This window comes from Numenius arquata, chromosome 1 (genome assembly GCF_964106895.1).
Source record: "Numenius arquata chromosome 1, bNumArq3.hap1.1, whole genome shotgun sequence".
Classification (NCBI taxonomy): domain Eukaryota; kingdom Metazoa; phylum Chordata; class Aves; order Charadriiformes; family Scolopacidae; genus Numenius; species Numenius arquata.
The window spans coordinates 103531464-103554139 of NC_133576.1; the positions used below are offsets into that span (position 1 = coordinate 103531464).

Genomic DNA, 22676 nt, shown 5'->3' on the forward strand with positions numbered 1-22676 from the left:
TGTTGTTAGATATGAAGTCAATAGTGCTTTCTGGTAATTTAGTAATTCTAAATACCAATCTGTATTTGAATGCTCAGAATTTTTAAAGCATGTTCTTAAACAGATTTAGTACTACTTAAGGATGACAAAGTCATAATCAGGTACTTCTAAACAAAAGGCATGTACCTCTATCTTTGTAATTTAAAAAAAAATACCATGACAGACTTTACTTTTTGATTTTTTTGTAGTTTTGGGTTTTTTTTATAAGTTTTCTTGAAGCAAATTACTCAAAGGTAGATGTCTAAACAGTGCCTTGCTTAGGCTAGTGTTTTCTTCCTCTGATAGAACTTTTTCTCATTCTGCTTTTTGTAGACCTCCATTGGGAACTTTCACTACTACTTTGTCTTTGTTTTCCCATAGAAATAGTTTGCTGACATAATCCAGTAGTTCTTTGTCTTGTTTATTCCAGGAAAGCTAAAGTACGTTCTGGTTATGAACTGAATTTGAATTCCCACTTGATCAAATTTGACCAAAGTACTAGAAAAACAGTACTTTTGACTGATGTGTTTCCTGCTTTTCATTATCCTTTCTTGTCTCTGTTCTATGTGAATAGTACATGTGCACATGTACCTTGTTGATTTGGCAAATTAAAGGAAAATACCTTTTATTTCTGGCAGCAATTACATCTGTAGACGTCCTTTCATCTAAATTGCATTGCTACCTCAAAGATAAAGCTGTAACTTGCTCTTGATCAGGATTTTCACAGTAGCGTACTTTGTTCAGTCTCTGATTGCCTCCTCATTGATAGTTTAAATCAAGTGTGATAAATGCTGATTCCTTTCTTAGCAGTCCATTCGCAGAAAGTTTGGCATGAAAATATACTGTGTTTTAAACTGCTGATAACAATAACAAAGGTTCCAACTCTGATGTAATCGAACAACATGGAGTTGGACTTTATTTGAAATGTAAATGTAACCTTGCAGTACTGTACTTTATTACTGTCTGTATGGTGGTGTTGTCCAATGAAGTCTACAGTCACTGAAATGCCTCGCTGATGTTAGCAGGAATACAGGTGTTGGTGGCATCTGTCAGTGTACTGAATTACTGGTTTTGAATGGCAGAGCTAATGGAATCAAGAAAATGCAACTGAATCAAAGACTCGGTCTCCAGAGAGATAAATCAGTGATGGTGTAACAGGTTTCAACTAAAGAGGCTCAAAATTAGGGGAAGTAAAAATTTCCATCATGGCTGCTGAAGAAAAATATTGATACTGACAAAGTGGATGGTTTGGTGAAGTGGCCCCATACCAAAACAAATACAAAAAGGTTTAAGAATAAAGAATACAGCCCGTACTTAGATAATAAGAGAATATATCCTGCAAGGTATTGTTGCACTAAATTTTAACTGTTTTGGTTGCCTGCATTTTCTACCATTTCTTGCATCCAAATTATGAGGCTGATCAGATTCTCCCCCTTGTTGTGACACTGCAACCTGTGGGGCTAAGGAATATACCTTACATTTAAAGCCAAGGATTTGTTGTTAGTCTAAATGAAGTCTTAATGGTCTAATCATGTTACTCTCAGTAGTGCTAGCGCATGTGTTTGCTCGCATCTCATGCCTCTACTTTTCTATGCTGCATTCTATTTAGGGACATATTGCTATCTGCGAGTTATAGAAGTGTATGTAACAGTAAATTTTGTGCCACAAACTTGTACAAGGCTAAGCTAAATCTCAAAGTGGTGGGGTGGTTGTCATTCTGTTACTAAACAAATCCTGTTGCAGCCAAATAAGCCGAACCAGAGCTTCAGATGGGCAAGCCAAGTCTCGATAAAGCCTGACGAGTCTGGAAGCATGTATGGTTAGTTAATACAAAGCCTGTAGCTTGTTGCTAGGAAAAGTAACTGGACTACAAGGCCACATGTTCTCAGCAAGATTGTGAAGGACTTGATAGACAATTATTGAATATCAGGAGCTTTTTCAGTGTCCAAAAATACTAGGTTGTGCAACAGGAGAGTCCGAATATCTTCTCTGTCAGATGCTGTTAAGACAATTGCTGGAAGGTTTTATTCAGTCCACTTTTGAGAATTGGACTGGGCACCTTAGGTGGTTTTAAAATTTTTTTATTGTTGTGTGGCATTGGGATGTAGGTAAGTCTTAAGAATTTCTTTTTATTTATCTTTTGGTGCTTGTAGTTTCCTTTTCTGGGGTGTTAGCACTAATTTTTGTTACCTAGTGTAGAGTGATGCTTCAGCAGTAACAAACAGAATAACTCTTAAAAACAGTACATGCACAGAAACAGGCTTCAGGAGTAACACAAAGCTTTGTTTGTATCTATTTCGAGGAAATAAATTGTAAGTAAACCAAGTCATATTCTCATTTAGGTTTCTAAATTACTGTAGACATATATATGGAATCGTATTGCATAAATTTAGAGAAATAATAGATTTGAGGGAGAAGTGTCATAAGAATAGTTCTGACAGACACTACAAAGATGAAGAATTCACTGTGATGGTCAAAGTCCCAAATTGTTATCAGTTTAGCAGCTTTCCAAGTGGGTTGTTCAGAGAAGAATAACCGAGGATTGTTTCTTATTTATAACTTTAAAGAAGGCCCATATCTGAAAGATCTTTCTCTAGGGAGCATATTTTATTTAAGACAGAATGGTCAAGGTTGTGGTCCTGTTACCTATACTCCTGTTTAACTGAGTGCTTTTAAAATTGACTGCTAGTAATGTAGTGCCAGTACCTTCCTGAAGAAAACACACCATAGGTATATTAGTATTTAATATGTGTAGGTTTTTTATTGTTATTCATTAGGTGATGGTGTAATTGATCTCCCTATAAAGAATATGGAAAAAGGACATAAACAGGCTTTCATTGCCTTGCAGTTTCTAGCCTTATGCATGGTTTATTTTATTGATATTTTTATTAATTTTCTACATGTTGCACACTTCACTAGCGTAAAATAAGGAGATGGGTTTACAGTAAGAAAAAAAGTAGCAAGGAAATACTACTTCAACAAACCTTAATACAGCCAAATAATTTTTGACCCCTAAGCTTTTTTTTTTTTTTTAAAAAAAAGAAACTCCTAAACTTCAAATTCAACACTATTTTGTAGTAATTTGGAATTTGGCTACTTAACATCTGTTCTCTAAATTTTTCTAAATATTTTTGACATTTTACAAACTTTTCTGAACTCCAGATTTAGGCCAATCAGACCGTTCTTGCATGCTCCTTGAGCCTTTCAAACAACTTCTGTGAGTTTGTGAATAAAGATTTTGCTTTATAAAGCCATGTCACATTTATTCATATTGTTCATTTATTCATGTTGTATTTTTCATGTTACTCAATAATTTTGTTCTCTATTTTACTTTCAAGATATTTGTACTGTAGAAAAGTCAAGCTTACCAGTCCATATTTGCCCAGATATTTCTGAACATGTCCTTGTAAATATCAATATAATTTCTGCGATCTTCCTTTTCTTGGGTGTCAACATACTTTTTAGTAAGAACTTAAATGCAATAGCTAGTACTAAAGTTATTTTGTCCTCAGTTCTCTTCAAAACATTTGTGTGAATACTCTGTTGTGACTTCTGGTTGTTGACTTAGGTTTTTTAAAGTTCTTCTGCCAACCCTTGAACCTGTTTGTGTCCCTGTTCTACTTCGGGAACTCCTTTTGCACAGCAGTAGAACGCTTTATCAAGTGGTGCTGTGGCCTTTGTTTTCTTTGGGTGCTCCTTTTCACCATGGTCTCTTACTGATGTTGCAGATACTCTGGTTGTCTTTGAGTAACCATCCCTGGAGATATTTAAAAGATGTGTAGATGTGGCATATAGTGACAAGGTTTAGTGGTGGACACGGCAGTGTTATGTTAATGGTTGTACTCGATTATCTTAAAGGTTTTTTCCAACCTAAATGATTCTATGATTCTTCTGTTATCTTTGAGGAAAAAGATGTTTTAATCATAGATGCTTTTTGCAAGTTGTCCCTCAAACGTGGTGGTTTTTTGTTTTTTTTTTTTCCTTAGTCAGCTTTAATACAGTTTCATGTTCAATCAGCTGAAGTTTTGTGAATTCCTGCTGTTCCTGGCTATCTATTTTCCAGATAAATCTCTGGATTCTGTGAAGGAGAGACTACTCACTAGTTAACCACAGACTGATACAGGCATCATAGTTGACCTGATGCTTGCTTTTGAACTGAAGTACTAATCCCCATCAAGTATTGTATGACACACAGTATATTCAAAGAGGGAAGATTTTTAAAAAGAAGGGTGAAAGGTCCATTCTGTTCCTCAGGCTTGGTTTAGTTTTAATCAGTATTTTGTCTTCTAATGAGTTTTCTGCTGTTCACACAGACTTTACCATTTCTGTTATGTCACTAACTTTTTATCTGTATGTATAGATAAATGTATATTTACATTGATTTCTATATGTTGAGAGTTATGCTTATCAAGGTATTTACTATGTGCTGGAGTTCATTTAATAAAAGAACTTGCTATTTGTATAAAATGACAAAATTCAATGGAGTGAGAAAATACTTCATTTTAATGGAAATTTGTGAACTAATTTTTGGTGTCTATAGCTCATGTGGTTGATAAGAAAATTAAGTATCTTAATTATAAGACTACAGTAGGTTGATAATTAGACATTACATAATGTCTAGTTAGTAGTTAGTTATGTCTTTTTGACTGTGATGCATATTGAAATCTCAGAAATAAAATGGTTTAATATTTATTCTGTTGTAGGTAGCCTGCATGCAGCTCATCAATGCTCTTGTTACATCTCCTGATGATTTGGATTTTAGGCTTCACATCAGAAATGAATTTATGCGCAGCGGATTGAAAGAGATATTGCCAGTAAGCGTCTTGTAGTCTCTCTTTGCATTGCTTTTTAAATTATTGGACTATTTGAGCTGGAGAGGGGAAATGGGAGAACAAGTTCTAATAAATTATTCTCAAAGGCATTTTATTAAGTCTGGGCATGAGCAGCTAGATATGAAAATCAGTTTTAAAATAAGAAAGAAAAGGTGAAGTGTGCTCTCTGAACTTTATGCTGATTCCTCAGCATTTTAGGACTTTGATTTAGAACATGTTGTGCACACACTTGTTAAGTGAGGCATGAGCCATGTTTACCTTTTGAATATTTAACTTAACTCATCTGTTCTTGCAATTTTAAACATAGACTTTTGGAAGTTACTAAAAAGGTTTATTTATGTATGGAAATGCTAATTTTGCAAGCCTTTCTACTATGCAGCAATTGAAATGTATAAAGAATGAAGCACTAGATATTCAGCTGAAAGTGTTCAACGAGCATAAAGAAGAAGACATGATCGAGTTCTCTCATCGTTTAGAAGATATTAGATCTGAACTAGAATATCCTTTTGATATCAGCAAGAGAAACATGCACAAAATAAAGTGTATAATGGGCATTTTTTCTGGTATAATTTCTGTTTAAAAGAAGTTATCAATCAACATTTGACTGAAATATTTTTTTCCTTGCTATTACTCTCCTTAACTTTTTTACTGAAGTAAATGATGTTTACAACATGGTGTGGAATACAGTTAAGGACACTAGCGCTGAAGGATATTTTCTTTCTATTCTACAACATCTTTTGCTCATAAGAAATGACTATTTCATACGGTATGTTTAACGCTATGTTAAATGTTAATTATCAATTTTCTTGTAATTTAGTCATTAATAGAGTATTTCTTCCATAAATTTAATGATAAATATAGTTTAGTATTTTTCAGTGCGGATTCCAATTTGTAAGTAATCCTTTGTGAACTCATGTTCAAAAGTATCAGCTTTGAATAAGAATGCTATCTATATGTTTTTGTCTCTTGTACTTATGATGAAATTTTATATGTAAATATAGAAAAACTATTTGTGTTCAGATATGAAGCTTATTGACTGCAAATCTATGTGATGAGGACAGGTGTCTTAACTGGTTATACATCATGGTAGTAGCATTGTAATTTTATGGTGTATTTTAGTCAAAGGACAAAACCAGGTATGCACAGAAGTGCACTTTATACAGAAATCTGAAAACACACTTAATTTAGAGTAACTTTTGGTTGGGAATTGTGCATTCTCAATATACATTATAAGTCAGTGTGAACATATTAGTGTGTCTTGGAAAATTTGTCAGAAAAAGTACAGAGAAGAAGCTAATAAAATATTAGATGTTTGAAGTTGCCAAATATTTTCCTTTCTCAAACCTGCCTGTGTTGTTTTTGAGGGAACACTGGAGGGACCAGATATGAACTGAACAGGGAAGGAAAGTTTTCTGCATAGCATTCTGCCTAACCTGGCATTTCAGACAAGGTCTAACACAGCGGTACCCTTAAAGGTTAAGAGTGCTTGCCTGACATGGGTACACCCATGCTACACCTCTTCCACCTGAAAGGCTTTGAATTCCAGCTTGGATGTTCTGTCATAGCCCTCGGCACTTTAGAACAAGGTGTTTTTCATTTCTCTTACCTGAAGCAGGGCTGCAATACATCCGTAGTTACAAAAGTCACAAAACCAGAAGGGATCAAGCTGAAGGAAGAGCCTTCTCTTTACTGTGAGGAAGCAGGAGGAAGTCCTTCCTTCCTGTGTTTCCATAGCGGGACAAATAGAGAGTTTATAATATTAGAATCATTTATCATTAGGTCCACTGTTTCTTCAGGCTTTGTGTAAACTGTACTTGTGTAATAAACTACCAGATGTATTAGTCCTTTGAGACTTTTGGGATTTGCACCTACCCTTGGAAATAAGTCAGCCCAACTCTTTTGACCTTACCGTGTTCATAGACAAGATTTTAAGTATACATTAATAAATAAATATGCTGTAATGAAACTCATCTCTGCCTTTTAGTCCACAGTATTTCAAATTAATTGAAGAGTGTGTGTCCCAGATAGTGTTACATCGAAGTGGAACAGACCCAGATTTCACGTATCGTAAAAGATTAGATATAAATTTCAGCCACTTAATAGGTAAGTACTCTGTTTAGAAATGCTTACAGTATCATACTTCTTTATATGCTCCAAAACCCAAGTTGAAGTTGTACATGTGATTAAGAATCTTGTGTTCCCTGTATATGTGCAAGTGTGTTTGTTTATTTTTTTCAAGATATTTGTGTAGATAAAGCAAGATTAGAAGAATGTGAAGAGAGGGCTTCTGAACTTTCCAGAAAAGTAAGTAATTTTTAAGTTACATGATCATAAGGTGGACACAGGGGATTACTTAATAGCTTCATGAATGATGTAGCTGAACTTGGTATAGTTTTTAACTTCAAATTACCATTAGTTCTCTGTTTAAGTGGAAATTTGGATGTTTCTTGTGGACTAGAAAGCAAAGCAAAGTGGTGTAAAGTAGTTAACCTTAAATGAGAGTCTTTCTGCTATTTATTTCAAGGTTTCATGTCTCCCAAATCAAATCTCCCTAAAATAAACTTGAATGCTTTACTTGAACAGTTTCTTCAACAAGATAAACAGTGGGAGAATAAGAACTGACTTGTTTGCATCTATGGACTCTGCATTACTGTACATCAATTTTTTAAGCTACTCTGTCTAATTCCAAGTTGAAATACATTAAGTACCTTAAGCCATTTCATATAATAAAGACTTGCAGTGGTGATAGAGATGGTACTTCCACTCAGTGGATACATGGAAGTTACAATAGCAGATATGTTGTATGTGTCCTTAGTATTGTTAACGTGAGTTTCAGCAAACACAAAATAAAAATTTGTAATCTAAATAAGCTGTGCAGAACTGACTAGTAGCAAAAATTTTCTTTTTTTTTTTTTCTTTTCATTTTTTCTTAGTTTGAAAAAGATTTTGTAGTTCATCAGGAGACCCAGGCCCTACTGCAAAAAAAAGAAGAAAGAATTAATCAACTTGAAGCAGAATTGCAAGCTTTTAAATCACAGGTATAAGACAGTTTAAATGAATGTATGAAGTGTAGTTTTTTAAAGGGACTTCATTTTGCATCTTTTGCCCATTCTGATAATACAGTTGAGGGTTTTTTTCCAAGAATCCTTGTTATTGATTATTGACTGTTAGTTTCCTTTATTTCTGTTTTATACAGAGAATTGTAGTGTGACATTAATTAGCTGTTTGAGTTCCCAGATGATCCTTTTTGTGCCTGAGCTCTGATAATTAAACTAGTTTCTTATGTTTCATTTGGGTTTTGCTTTCAGTGTCATATATTTCCAAACTAATTAACCACATAGGGTAATAAGTCTTATGCTTTTAGATTAGCATTCATCACTGTGATCTTTATCCCTCCACAGGAAATTATTCATTACGCAGTTTGCTTTGCTGAAGCCTTACCATGGATATCCAGCAGTGAAAGAAATAACCTGTGGCTGGATAAGACCATTTCCTGATAATTTTTCAATTTTCAAGCATAAATAGATATTTTAAAATGTGATGGAGAGGAATAGTGTGGATTTTTGAGAGTAATACTTGAGCTAACTTCTAACTGCTTCAGCTCTGAAAATCTGTGTAAGGACACTGTGTGACCAAGTGATTTTTCCTGTGTCTTATTTCATGGAATAAGAAGTACGGTCTAAAAATGGCTAAAGAAAGACAGCATTGGGAAGGCATGCATATAGGAAGGTTATACAACATATGTTTTGATCATATAGGTTTTTTTATACTTTTGATCTTGTTTAATTTTCTTTGTGAGGAAAATAAGCTCTGCTTTGGTCTTTTTAAAAAATATCATTCTAATTCAGGTTTCTGGTCAGAATTAACTGTTAACATAGAAGTCAAACAGGCTTTAAAAAAAGCAATTACAAAAACTGTTGCATTCTAAAGAAATCATTTTAGTGAGAGCTGTAAATAATTAATTAAGAAAGTATTTTTATGTGTATCTTGAAAACACATTTAAATAATTTTTGTGAGTGAGATCGGTTTTCTCTCCTATTTTACCTTTCCTCTTGCTCACTGTATCAAATATGTGCAGACAGTGACCATGACATATTATTATGCTCCCTAATTATCATACCATGAATTATCCCACTGTTAATGGGATACTTGAAATGTTTTGTAAATATGAAGTAATTGATTACTGCACCTTACTACTCTGAAATCTGTCTTAAGAGGAATCTTTGGTTTCCGTATGGCATCAGTTGCTACTTAGCATGGCTACTTCCATCTCTGAGGACTATTTTTTTCTCCTGGTGTCATTCCTTTACTCTTTCATTGTATTTGGTATTTGTTTAATGCATTTCTTTTGTTATTAGAGCCTAATTGTTCAATGTCTACTTGTTAGTCTGAACAACATGCATGTTCAGAAATTCAAACAACAATATTGTGCATGTAGTTATTTTTATTTATTGATATTCTGCTATCTCATTTAAAAAATATTAAATCCTCTGCTTATTGTATTTCTTTCCATTTTATAAAAAAAAAAAAAAGGATTGCTTCAGCTCACAATTATCAGTTGAAAAGTTGATTAATGCTAGCGCCAATAGATAAAGTATTTCTTATTTATTCTTTTGTTGTTTTTGTCAGGTACCTATTTATTAATGTTCGAAGGCCCATGATAGAAGTTCTTAAAATAGTGGACATAAATATATATTTTTTTAGACTTACTGAAGTGCTAATGAGCCTATCTTGGTACAGTATAGATGTCCTTACACACCAACTTTTATTCTATATAGTAAGACAGCTATATTTTTTGGAAGGAATTTTCGTCATTACTTTCAGCTCTGTAGAATGAGAATGCTCCTATATTGGAAAATAGCTATTTTTCAACAGAATTATTAATCTCTTCAGAATCTGCTATTATGCCCTTGGAATGTTTCTCTGTAATCTGTAGGATAAGTAAGAACACTAGAGACTGGGGTGTTTTTGTGGGGTTTTTTTGTGTTTTTTTTTTTTTAATTTGAGCTAAATTATGGTAGTCTAGATAAAATTTCACGAAGATACCTATCAGACCTTTCCTAGATCATGATCAGTTAAATATGACAAGTGGGATATAGCATTTCAGTTGGTCATTTTTGGCGTGCACCCCTTGGTCTGAATGCTTGCTTTGAATGTTGAGACTTCTGGTTATGAAATCAAAAGCACGTTGGGCTCATTATAAATCATATTTGATTTTCCTGTACAAGAAAAATGGCAGTGACTTTCAATTGACTTGTTGGATTTCATCTATGAACTATGATTGTTATGGCATTTTGTTGATAAAAACCGTGAAACTGAGTAAGATTATTTTTCTTGTCAGTATGGCTCCTTGCCACCTGGTTTTCTACCATCAACACGTGGAGATCCATCTATCGTTCCACTAGAAGCTGCAGGACCACATCAACTTCTGCCACCGCCTCCTCCACCGCTGCCTTCTAATGGAGCAATTCCACCACCACCGCCGCCTCCCCCTCCTCCGCCGCCACTTCTGAATGGTTTGGGAATTCCCCTGGCTTTTGGTGGTGCTCCTCCACCACCACCTCTACCAGGCCTGGCTGGAGCACAGTGGTCTCCACCTTCATGTACTTTGCCATTTGGAATGAAGCCTAAAAAAGAATTCAGACCTGAGGTTACCATGAAAAGACTCAACTGGTCTAAGGTAGTACTTGTTTATAGAATCATAGAATGCTTCGTGTTGGAAGGGACCTTAAAGATCACTGAATTCCAACCCCCCTGCCGTGAGCAGGGACACCTCCCACTAGACCAGGTTGCTCAAAGCCCCATCCAGCATGGCCGTGAACACTTCCAGGGAAGAGGCAAATACTTGATGTAAAATCTTACATAGAGCTTAGGGTAAATAGATTGTCAATAATATGACTATATAGAGCAATTAATACATTAGTTAAAATTATGTAGGATATTACATAGTATGCTATATACTTAGATATTTATTATGCTAATGTAGTATGATAACACATCAGTTGCTGATGGTAAGCTGACTGATGTAATATATGAATACTTTAGTTTTTATTGTTTTCTGAAAACTGCGTTTCATTGACTCATGAATCATCTGGACAAGTATCTGTTGACTTTCTGAGATGTAAACTGTTTACATTGGGTCAGTCACTGCACTGTACTGATAGCTATGCAGTTTCCAAACAAATGTCTTGCATCTGTCTAGTAGGGGTTGTGGGAAGAAGCATTACAGCTCTCTCCATTTGTCCTTAGTGTAAATGTACTTATGTAAATTTAACGGTTGAAAAAATAGTCTATTTTTTTCTTCTCCACTGTGACAGGATCAAGTATACCAGGACTATCAGTATTCTGAGTTTTCGAAACTATAATTATTTAGACCAAAAAAAGTCAGTAGAAAGATTTTCAGAGTTTTATGAAGCGATCAAAGCTACAATCTAAAAAGTAAGGTACTTAATATCTAGTTAAACCTGCTGTGTTCAGAGACTATTTAAAGTTTACTGAGTTTTAAATCTAGACCAAAGATAATTTGATACATTTAGACCTTGGATAACAGAGTGTGATGTCTGTGTTGCTTTGTATTAATAGAATCAGTTTGTCCAAAAGCACTTACTGTAAGCATTATCTTCAATGAGAAATAGATTAATCACTCTAAAGATGAGTTGTATACCAAAAGTGCACGTGTTTTACAGAGCTCTTAAGTATTTCATTTGCTTTAACTTCTACAGAGCACAGTCTCTGCATAGTATCAAAATAATTTAATTTATAAAATTTTGTTTTGTCTCTTGCTTGTAGATCAGACCTCAGGAAATGACAGAATCCTGTTTTTGGGTTAAGGCGGAAGAGGACAAGTACGAGAATGCTGACATGCTTTGCAAATTGGAACTTACCTTTTGTTGTCAAAAAAGGGGTAAGTAATTGATTGCTTTAATTTTCAGCTTTCAGAGATATCTTTAAAATTCTCAGGGCTTAAATACTATACCAAAAAATTCAGATTATAAATTAATGTTCTATTTTTTTAAGTGGAATGCGTGGGAAAAAAAAAAAGTTTGAAAATCCCAGAGTTGTTAAATCCCAGTGAACTATTTTACTTAGAGGGTGACAAAAATTGTGTGACCAATAAGGAAAACCTTACTTAAAAAAACCCAAGAAATGCTTGTGGATAATACAGACTTTCATTGAGTCATGTTTGAAAAAATATTTATAAAATTTTGTCTGAATACCTTTATGAATTACTGTGACTTAATTTAGAGTCCAGAAGATGATGTGTTTATCCTCAGAATGCATATAATTGATGTATTCTGGTTCCATGAGGGAGGAGAGTCTTTTAATGAGGTTTTTTACTTTCTGATGGACCTGTAGCAACACTGATGTCCTTTGATATTTTGCTTAGCTTCTTCAGCTTTTAAAGCCTTGTGGAAGAGCAAAATGTTTGAAAGTATTCCTGGCTTTAAACCTTTTCTGCCTTTCTGGAAGTAAGTTGCCTCACTAATAGTTTAGGTTATTCTGCCCCATATATAAAATGCCTATATTTCCACTGTTAGCTCTTGACACGTTTCTTGGCCCCCAACCCCCAGCCTTGATTGATATCAGAGACTTAGTACTCTGCGGCAGTCAAAGGGGTGCAATGACTAATTCCTTTTCAAGTGGAAAAGGCATTATTATATTTTTAGTTTGTTGTATACATTTTGCTTTGATTTTTTTTTTTTTTTATTTAAGATGGCATTCTCAAGTTTCTCCACTTTTTTGTAAGCTTTGGTGTGTATTATCCAATAGTATTTTTTTTTTTTTTTCCCATAACCAAGAACTTTATTTTGCTTTTGTGAGAGCAGGCTTTTATGCTCTAGCAATATTTCTACCGAGTACTACAATTTTCTACTGTTGATATTTAATGATATTAAGAATGTTGTACAAAGATAAAAAGGCAAGAAAACCTCACAGACCATAGACATTTTTTTGCTTGAATCTCTTATTCTAAGTCTAAAAGATCATTGTGCTACCTATGTTAGGAGAATTCCCAAGAATATTCCCTGAATTAATAGGTTGGAAGATTTAAAAGCCACTGGAGGAAATACTGTTTCCTATGTGTAATTAAACAGTAAAATTTGGGAGAAAAGATGATGTTCAGGCCAAACAGGAACGTGTTAATGGCTCAGAAGAGGATTGTGAGTCTCCACGGACAGTGAGAACATTAGAGTTAACAAGATCAACATCCCTTCAAAGTTTAACTGGATGGACTGAATACATTGCTTTGACAAAACTTAGCAGAAGAGAGTTATTGGATCTACAGTTGAAAAATCGGTGAAGTGTACTTTTACACCAAATGGGGGGGCAGAGAGTGATTAGCAGACTATAGCCTGCAGGGACAAATTTCATATTTTTTTTTTATAGATGGAGATTACTGCTTAATCTTTTTTTTTTTTTTAATTTTGAAATATATCTCATCTCACATGGGTGATATAAGTGTACCATCATCTTAATTTTTCAAAGGAAGTGGAAACGCTAAAGATTTTATTTAGAACACCAAGTAGGTGTCTAAAGGGTAACATGGAACTAAATTTCATCCTTCTTCGAGTGGTTTACATAAATTTGCATGAATGCTTAAACACATAAGTAGATGGCACCGGGCATCTCAGTGTCTCTTACTAACAGCACGAATTCTATTACAAAGGACAGCAGAGTAACTGCTTTTGTTCTCATGACCATGGAGAGAGTGGATACTTCTTTGTAGCTTATACATGGTAACTTATGGATCTTAACAAAACTTGCCAAAGAAATTGGAGACATCCAGCTTTCTTCACTTCTCAGTCTTGAAGAGATGTAACATCCTGTGTTCTAAAGTAGAATCAGTGAGCTGTTCACTAGATTTGACTTGGGAGCAGTCTCCTGGACTATTTCTAAAGCTTTGTCTCTAAAAGCAGAAAGATGAGAAGACAAAAATGATTCTGTAGCCAAATGACAGCATGCAAAGAATGAGCTGGTTTCCACTCTGTTGAAGGGGCTGCTTATGCACTCTTTTCATTGAAGTCATTGTGTAAGAAGAGGTATCTAGCTGTGGAAGCAGGGACCAGAGTGTTCAATGATGTTTTAAGTGAATTTTATTCTGATTAAGTAAAATGAGATTGAAGTACTCAAATGTTCAGTTGCTGCGTTTTGCCAGGTGATGTGCCAAAAGTATTTCAGTGTTGATCCAGAAGAGGAAGTCTTATGTGTATGTAAATAATCCGTTGAGGAATTTCTACTAGAAAAAGGAATACAGAACAGCATAGAATAGATTTGAAGCTTTAGCAGATGTTTGGATAGAAGTTATAAATAATGTTGATTCTGAGTGGGTATTGAAACAACTGAAACAACTGTAGATGTTACAGAGGTATGAAAGTAACATTACTGCAAGAATATAATAGTAAAAGAGGGTCTAGCTTCAGTGTAAGAAAAATAATGAGTAGCAAGGTGGAGCAAAGACTATACATGGAGAAAAAAAATCACTCTGGTAGAGATGTGTGGAAACATGTCAGAGGCATGTTCTTGAATCATGGAATTATTTAGTTTGGAAGGGACCTCTGGAGGTCATCTGGTCCAGTCACCTTAGTAAAAAGAGAGTCAGCCTAGTTGATGTTTCCTGGGGCTTTGTCCAGCGGAGTTTGAGAAAACACTAAAGATGGAGATGTATGGATGGACAACCTGTTCCCATGTCTGTCACCATTGTGGTGAAATTTTTTTCGTAACATCTTTTTGGAATATCTCTTTTTGCAACTGTGTGTCTGTTGCCTCTTGTTCGTTGTGCACCTCTGAGAAGAATCTGGTTCCCTCTTGTTTGTAGCCTTCTGTTAGGTAGTTTGAGACAGTAAGAGTTCCCTTGCCCTTTGTCCTTCTCAAGACTTGACAGCTCTCTCAGCCTTTCTGTCTGCGTCTTACGTTTTAGCCCCTTAATCAACTTGATGATTTTCTGCTGTACTTGTTCCAATATATCAATATTTTTATTGAAGTGGGAGCCCAAAACTGAAAAAGTACTCCAGATGCTTCTCCCTGAGAGAGGAGTAGAAGAAAATATTCACTTCTTTGACCAACTGACAACAGTCTTGGTAACTTACTGGAGGGAATATTTTCACTGTACAGCTTGTTTAATAATGATAATGATGAGTCCACATAAAGGATATGGGTGGCATAGGATATTTTATTCTTTATTATTCTTTTACTTGTTATAAAGCTGTTTTGGTCACTTTTGAGAAATTGAACCATTTTGTGAGAGCAAAGTGTCTTACAAATATTAAAACTTTGAGCTGGAACAACAAGAAGTATCAGTGCATTGATTGCTAATGGCATTCTTGTTGCAATGTACTGAAGACAAAATGTAATTTATTTATTGGCTCAGAATTTACTCTTGCCTAGGATAAATCTGTAATTTAAAGAGATCTAAGATTATACATATGAAAGAAGTAGGCGAGGGCAAAATAGAAAACCAAGTCCTTTATCATAGAAAACCCTGTAGATGTACTGCTACACAGGGAATGTGGGAGGAGGGTGCTAGTTCAGAATCTGGAAATATTTCATCCATACAGGGACCTATATTTTCAATGTGAGTACTTGAGAAAAGATTTGATTGTGACTAAAAAGTGTACATACATTTAAAATATTTGCAAGAAAACATGAGCTTTTATTGTGAGATGCCTCAAGAAAAAAAAAAACAACAAAACAAAAGATTCTGGAACCCTCAAATCTTTAGCTTTGTGTCAGCAGCTAAAAGAATAGAAGTAAAGAGTGAAATCACTGCCTTAAAGATGTCAGTGTGGAAGTAAAGTATGCTCCATGGCTCTCTCCCTACCTGTGGTGGTGGGGAACAGAGAAAGTAATTGAGAAATGCTGAAAATAAGGTGATGAATGTGAATGGTTTGTATGAATGATCTTTGGTTTTCTGATAACTTTTATTTTTAAAGGCAAAAATTAGGATTGGTATGAAGGGTAGTTAGAGACTTGAAAGAGAAAGAAAAAATAAAAAATATCAAGTGTTTAAGATTCATCAGGATTATACTCGTGGTTGCAGATCAATGAAGAAAATCTGTGAAAAGCCTTTTTGGCACAATGTTATCAAAGAAATTTCTTAGCTACTATAATTCTTTGAAAACGTTAAGTGAATATATGACTTAAAGTTAACTGGTATGTGAAATATTGAGCAGCGGAGCTGGAGCAAACCTTGTATGTACTTTCATATTATCTTAAGCCTAAAAGATAAGATGAACAAACAAAAATGCTTGGTATCGAATGACAACTGCTTTATAATAGATGTGTTGGAAGCCCGATGGAAGGAGAGTAATCGCTGGTGTGTGATGCTAATATGCTGCCAACTTTGCTGCAATGATTAGACACACAGGCAGGGGAGTGGCAGTTTGCATAAAAGGTAGCATGAAGTGTAGCAGCATGAAAGTCGTGTGTGTGTGTGTGTGAAAAGCCTACTGTGCAAAACCTTGTGAGTGTAAATTCCTTCTAATAGTATAATATTATACTGTATTAATAGTTCTCGGATCAGATGATGTTTGTGATGAGAAAATGCTGAGTGAGATTAGAGAAGCTGCAAATTTTGTGGCAATAAAGTGGGAGATTTAACTACCAGCATATGGCATATGAGTTGAATTGATTCCTTATCAGGATGTTTCCAGAAGATAAAAGCTTTGGAGGCAACAAATTACTGTTTCAAATATTCCTGTAACCTGTGTGAAAGGGAACTGTTCTGGGAATGGGTTTAAGTCATGCACAGGACCGAGGTCAGAGTAGGAGAGGAAGAGAGAATGATCACTGTCTTAATGTTGTACCAGGAGAGAACAATCCAACTAAATCTATTTTACAGATATTCAATGTCAGGACAGGGAACTGAATAAAAGAGGCAGATAGTCAAGCAAGCACGACACCCATGCCTACTAGCAACCCAGAGGGTATTCTGAAAATGCCACATTAAAGATTTGAGTAAACTTTGTATTGTAATTTAGAAAAAGCCCAACAAAAGCTATGGGGTAAAAAAAATGCGTGTGACTCAATAGAAAAGTTAAAGACAGCATCACAGGGAAAAGGGTAGCATTAAAAATGTGGAAACGCCCAAATGAAGATAACAGGAAAATGTAGCTAAATATAGCTAGATGAATGTAAGACAGGACATTATTCACATGTTCTTTTAGAATTCTGAATTTTCTGCAAAGGATACTTCAGCTGATATTGAAAAGTGTATTTGATTTTTTGCAAATGAAGTTAGGGAATTAGTGGGACCACTTGGTGACAACTTCATCCAATCAGCAGTTTCATAGAACACTAGACAAATTCAGGGGTAATAGGTCCAAAAGAGATAGGAAAGGATGTAACGTTCCCAGTCTAGCGTTTGTAGGAAGAGGAGCTTTCTCTTTTGGGAAGTGAGGAGAATGGATTATAAGTAGTGATAAGGCTAGCACAGTGTCTTTTTAAGTAACATCTTACTGCAGCTCTTAACTGTGCTGGGCAAGGGGGATCACTGGTCAGACCCACTAGGGCATTTATTAGGTTCTTAACCATGGATATAAGAGTGCCTGTTTGCTTGGAGTAGCTTCAAGCTACTATGTTTAAGACTTACAATGCTGAAATAAGGTAAGTTTTTATATGCAAATGCTTGGTCTTGTCACTTACAGGAAAGAGAGAAGTAATGAAACACTTAAATGTACTTCATTTGTGGGGATACTTTTAAGAGTATTGGTGTGGAGAAGATAGAGCAATAAGTTGGTGGAAGTCTGTGAATAAGTGTAATTAATGTAGTAAGACTGTAGTAGTGAGGCTTAAGAATAGGTGGAATATGTGCTCAGGATAACTCAAGAGAGAACCAGCTACATGTTTCTTAAAGTCATCATTTCGGTGCTTGAAGTGGTTTGCCAAAGGTGATTCCAAGACATAGGAGGTTGTATGGAGCGTACAAGAAAGCAACTTCTAAGCAAAAAGAAATCTTTGGAAGCGTTTAAGTACAAAACGACAATTTGTTTAATGAATGCGAAATATAAGAAAGGTAGTAGTTTTCTGAAATACATGCTTTATAATTAGTATGCTTGGTTTGTAAATATCCTATTAATAAATTGGTTTGACTCGATCCGATGAATGAGGTTTTTTTTAATCTGTTATATTTAAAGTGTTAAAATCCAAATGAGGATTAGAAATTGCAGCTCAACCAAACAAGAAACCTCTCCCAAATTCTTCATTATTTTTAACAATATGCAGATAACTGCAGTTAATGGGAGGTGGCATGGAAAATTAGAAATTGACTCTTCTTTCTTTTCTAGATATTAAAAGGAACTGATCTAGTAAACTCGAGAGAGAAAGATTGCATGATCTCTCTGTATTTATTTTTTTTTTTATCAACTGGGACAGATTTTCATCCTAATCTTATTGGAGATGGCAGTGTCTGATCCCATCACACCAGAGCTACTGCCAGACTTGATTATTCAGAAATAAAGCACGTCTGTGGGAGTGCTATCTCTGTTGGCACTTGTCTTGAAAAGGTCAATATAGTTCTTTCAAATTTTTTTCTTTTTTTTTTTTTTTTTTCCTCCCCTGTATACCCTGGTAAGAAAAACCATCAAGGCCTAAACTGCTGTGGTGCCAGCCAAGTTTCAAACATTTTAAACCAGAAAAGAGCAAATGCTAGCAAGAAGGTCAAATCAACAATACGAATTAGTTTAGTGCTGTATTTGACATGCCACAGCCTACCCAGCATAAGCAATAGAACTTGTGGTCAGCCACTGAAGGACTATGTGGAGCCCAGTGTCCTCATACTTTCTTCCCCTGGAGGAGGTTTTACACAGAAGCTGAAGGAGGATTTAGAGAGAAGTTGCTCCAAACTGCGCTTCTTATAGAATCATGTTGTTATAATAAATCTGTAAGACTGCCAACAGGATAGTCTAGTAACTTCCGCTAATAATGTGGATATTATCTACCTGGACTTTCAAAAAGCATTCAACGCTGTTCCCCATAGAATTCTAGTGGAAAAACTAGCTGCACGTAGCCTGGGCGAGCATACGATCTGCTGGATCAAGCATTGGCTGTCTGGACGGTCCCAAAGAGTGGTGCTCAATGGAGTTAAATCCAGCTGATGGCCGGTCACAAGTGGTGTTCCCCAGGGCTCAGTGTTGGGACCATTTCTGTTTAACATCTTTATCGATGATCTTGATAATGACATAGAGTGCATCATCAGTAAGTTCACAGATGACACCAAGTTAAGCAGGAGTGTTGATCTGCACATGGACAGGGAGGCTTTACAGAGAGACCTAGATAGGTTGGATTTAAGGGCGAACCTTAATGGTATGAAATTCAACAAGACCAAGTGCCAGGTCCTGCGCTTGGGCCACAACAACCCCATGCATCAGTACAGGCCTGGGGAAGTGTGGCTGGAAAGCTGCCTGGCGGAAATGGACTTGGGGGTTCTGATTGACAAGTGGCTGAATATGAGCCAGCAGTGTGCCCAGGTGGCCAAGAAAGCCAATGGCATCCTGGCTTGTATTAGAAATAGTGTGACCAGAAGGAGTAGGGAGGTGATTGTGCCCCTGTACTCAGCACTGGTGAGGCCACACCTCGAGTATTGTGTCCAGTTTTGGGCACCTCAATACAAGAGAGATATCGAGGTGCTGGAGTGGGTGCAGAGGAGGGCAACGAAGCTGGTGAAGGGCCTGGAGCGTAAGTCATATGAAGAACGATTGAGGGAGTTGGGACTGTTTAGTTTGAGGGAGACTGAGGGGAGACCTCATCACCCTCTATAACTACTTGAAAGGACATTGTAGGGAGGTTGGTGCTGGTCTCTTCTCACAAGCAAACAGCGATAGAACAAGAGGGAATGGCTTCAAGCTCCAACAGGGTAGGTTTAGACTGCACATTAGGAAGAAATTCTTCACAGTGAGAGTGATTGCTAGACCTACTGTTCACAAATAAAGAAGGGCTAGTTGGGGACGTGGAGGTCGGAGACAGTCTTGGGCTTAGTGATCATGAAATGGTTAAGTTTTCCATTCATAGTGAGGTAAGGAAGGGGATTAACAAAACCTCCATCTTGGACTTCCGGTGGGCAGACTTTAACCTGTTCAGAACCCTGGTTGGGAGAGTCCCGTGGGAGGTAGTCCTGAGAGACAAAGGAGCCCAGGAAGGCTGGACGCTCTTCAAGAGGGAAATCCTAAAGGCCCAGGAGCAGGCTGTCCCCATGAAGTGCAAAATTAAAGGGCGGGGAAAATGGCCGGCCTGGATGAACAAAGAGCTCTTGATGGGACTTAAGGAAAAAAGGAAGGTTTACCACCTTTGGAAGAGGGGACAGGCAACTCGGGAGGAGTACAGAGATTGTGTTAGGTCATACAGAGAAAAAATCAGGAAGGCAAAAGCCCAGCTAGAACTCAACCTGGCCATTAATATAAGGGACAACAAAAAAAGTTTCTATAAATACATCAACAAAAAGAGAGTGACAGAGAATGTCCATCCCTTACTGGATGCGGGGGGAAACCTTGCAACCAAGGATGAGGAGAAGGCTGAGATACTTAATGCCTTCTTTACCTCTGTCTTTAATAGTCAGACCAGCTACCCCCAGGGAGTTCAGCTTCTTGGGCTGGAAGATAAGAATGGAGAACAGAACAACTCCCCTGTAATCCAAGAGGAAGTAGTTAATGATTTGCTTATGCACCTGGACACGCATAAGTCTATGGGGCCGGATGGCATTCACCCAAAGGTTCTCAGGGAGCTGGCAAGAGAGCTTACCAAGCCTCTCTCCATTATTTATCAACAATCCTGGTCAACAGGAGAGGTGCCAGATGACTGGAGGGTGGCCAATGTGACGCCCATCTACAAGAAGGGCCGGAAGGAGGATCCTGGAAACTACAGGCCTGTCAGCCTGACCTCGGTACCGGGAAAGATCATGGAGAGGATCATCCTGAGTGAGCTCTCAAGGCATGTGCAGGGCAGCCAAGGGATCAGGGCCAGCCAGCATGGGTTTATGAGAGGGAGGTCCTGCCTGACCAACTTGATCTCTTTCTATGACCATGTGACCCGCTTTCTCGATGAGGGGAAGGCTGTGGACGTTGTCTACCTGGACTTTGGTAAGGCCTTTGACACCGTCCCTCACGGCATTCTCCTGGAGAAACTGGAGAATCATGGCATAGACAAGTGTACCCTCCGCTGGATAAAAAACTGGCTGGATGGCCGTGCTCAGCGAGTTGTGATTAATGGAGCAAAATCTGGTTGGCGGCCGGTCATCAGTGGTGTCCCTCAGGGCTCAGTTTTGGGGCCAGTCTTGTTCAATATCTTCATTGATGATCTAGATAAGGGGATTGAGTGCACCCTCAGTAAGTTTGCGGATGACACCAAACTAGGTGGGAGTGTTGATCTGCTTGAGGGTCGGCAGGCTCTACAGAGGGACCTGGACAGGTTGGACCAATGGGCCAAGGCCAATGGGATGAGGTTTAATAAGGCCAAGTGCCGGGTTCTGCATTTCGGCCACAACAACCCCAGGCAATGCTACAGGCTTGGGGAAGAGTGGCTGGAAAGCTGCCTGGCAGAAAAGGACCTGGGAGTGTTAGTGGACAGCCGGCTTAACATGAGCCAGCAGTGTGCCCAGGCAGCCAAGAAGGCCAACGGCATCCTGGCCTGTATCAGGAATAGCGTGGCCAGCAGGAGCAGGGAAGTCATCGTGCCTCTGTACTCGGCACTGGTGAGGCCTCACCTCGAGTACTGTGTTCAGTTTTGGGCCCCTCACTACAGGAAAGACATTGAAGTGCTGGAGCGTGTCCAGAGGAGAGCCACCAAGCTGGTGAGGGGTCTGGAGAACAAGTCCTATGAGGAGAGGCTGAGGGAACTGGGCATGTTTAGTTTGGAGAAGAGGAGGCTGAGGGGAGACCTCATTGCCCTCTACAACTACCTGAAAGGAAACTGTAGAGAGGCGGGGGTTGGCCTCTTCTCCCAAGGGAATAACGACAGGACCAGAGGAAATGGTCTGAAGTTGTGGCAGGGGAGGTTTAGATTAGATATTAGGAAGAATTACTTTACTGAGAGAGTGGTCAAGCACTGGAACAGCCTGCCCAGGGAGGTGGTGGAGTCACCATCCCTGGAGGTATTTAAGAAACGTGTAGACGTGGCTCTTCAGGGCATGCTCTAGTGCCCGGGATTGTTGGTTTGTGGTGGGGTGTTGTGTGTGGGGTTTAGTTGATGGATGCTGCTTGCTTTTTTTTTTTTTTTTTTTTTTTTTTTTTTTTTTTTTGGGGGGGTGTTGTTGTTTGTTTGGTTTTGTGTTGTGTTTTTTTGTTTGTTTGTGTGTTTTTGTGTTTTGTTTGTTTTTTTTTTTTTTTTTTTTTTAATGTGGTTGGACTCGATGATCTCAAAGGTCCCTTCCAACCACTAAGATTCTGTGATTCTGTGATTCTGTGATCAGACACTGGAACGGGCTGCCCAGGGAGGTGGTTGAGTCACCATCCTTGGATGAGTTTAAGAGTCACTTAGATGTGGTGTTGGGGGATATGGTGTAGGGAAAAACTTTGTAGAGTAGGGAAGATGGTTGGACTCAATGATCCCAAGGGTCTTTTCCAACCTGAATGATTCTATGATTCTATGACTAATATAGCACTGAGTAACTTGAGTTACCTTTTGAAGTTATAATTATGGACTGTGTACGAGTAGAAGTAAAGCCTGCTAATGTGTTTTAAGTTTGGCTGCCTTGCAGTATCACCTTAATTAGGCTTTAATCAAATTATTCTAAAAGATTTTTGCATATAAGATTAAACAGGAAAGAAAGATATTTTTTTTTCTGAAGAATGCAGGAGTCAGTTATAGGCATTTACGAGGGACAGCAACCAATCACTTCTA

At 37.3% G+C, this 22676-nt stretch overlaps 1 protein-coding gene across 1 annotated transcript in view; it reads left to right on the forward strand.

The window, feature by feature from the left end:
* DIAPH3 (diaphanous related formin 3) overlaps positions 1–22676 on the forward strand; it is a 235406-nt gene that overhangs the window by 46418 nt on the left and 166312 nt on the right. The window contains exons 10-17 of the mRNA XM_074160602.1: positions 4722–4832; positions 5230–5348; positions 5500–5616; positions 6835–6953; positions 7090–7154; positions 7784–7888; positions 10192–10530; positions 11640–11754. Coding sequence (XP_074016703.1) covers positions 4722–4832; positions 5230–5348; positions 5500–5616; positions 6835–6953; positions 7090–7154; positions 7784–7888; positions 10192–10530; positions 11640–11754 — 1090 coding nt within the window. The remainder of the gene's footprint in view (positions 1–4721; positions 4833–5229; positions 5349–5499; positions 5617–6834; positions 6954–7089; positions 7155–7783; positions 7889–10191; positions 10531–11639; positions 11755–22676) is intronic.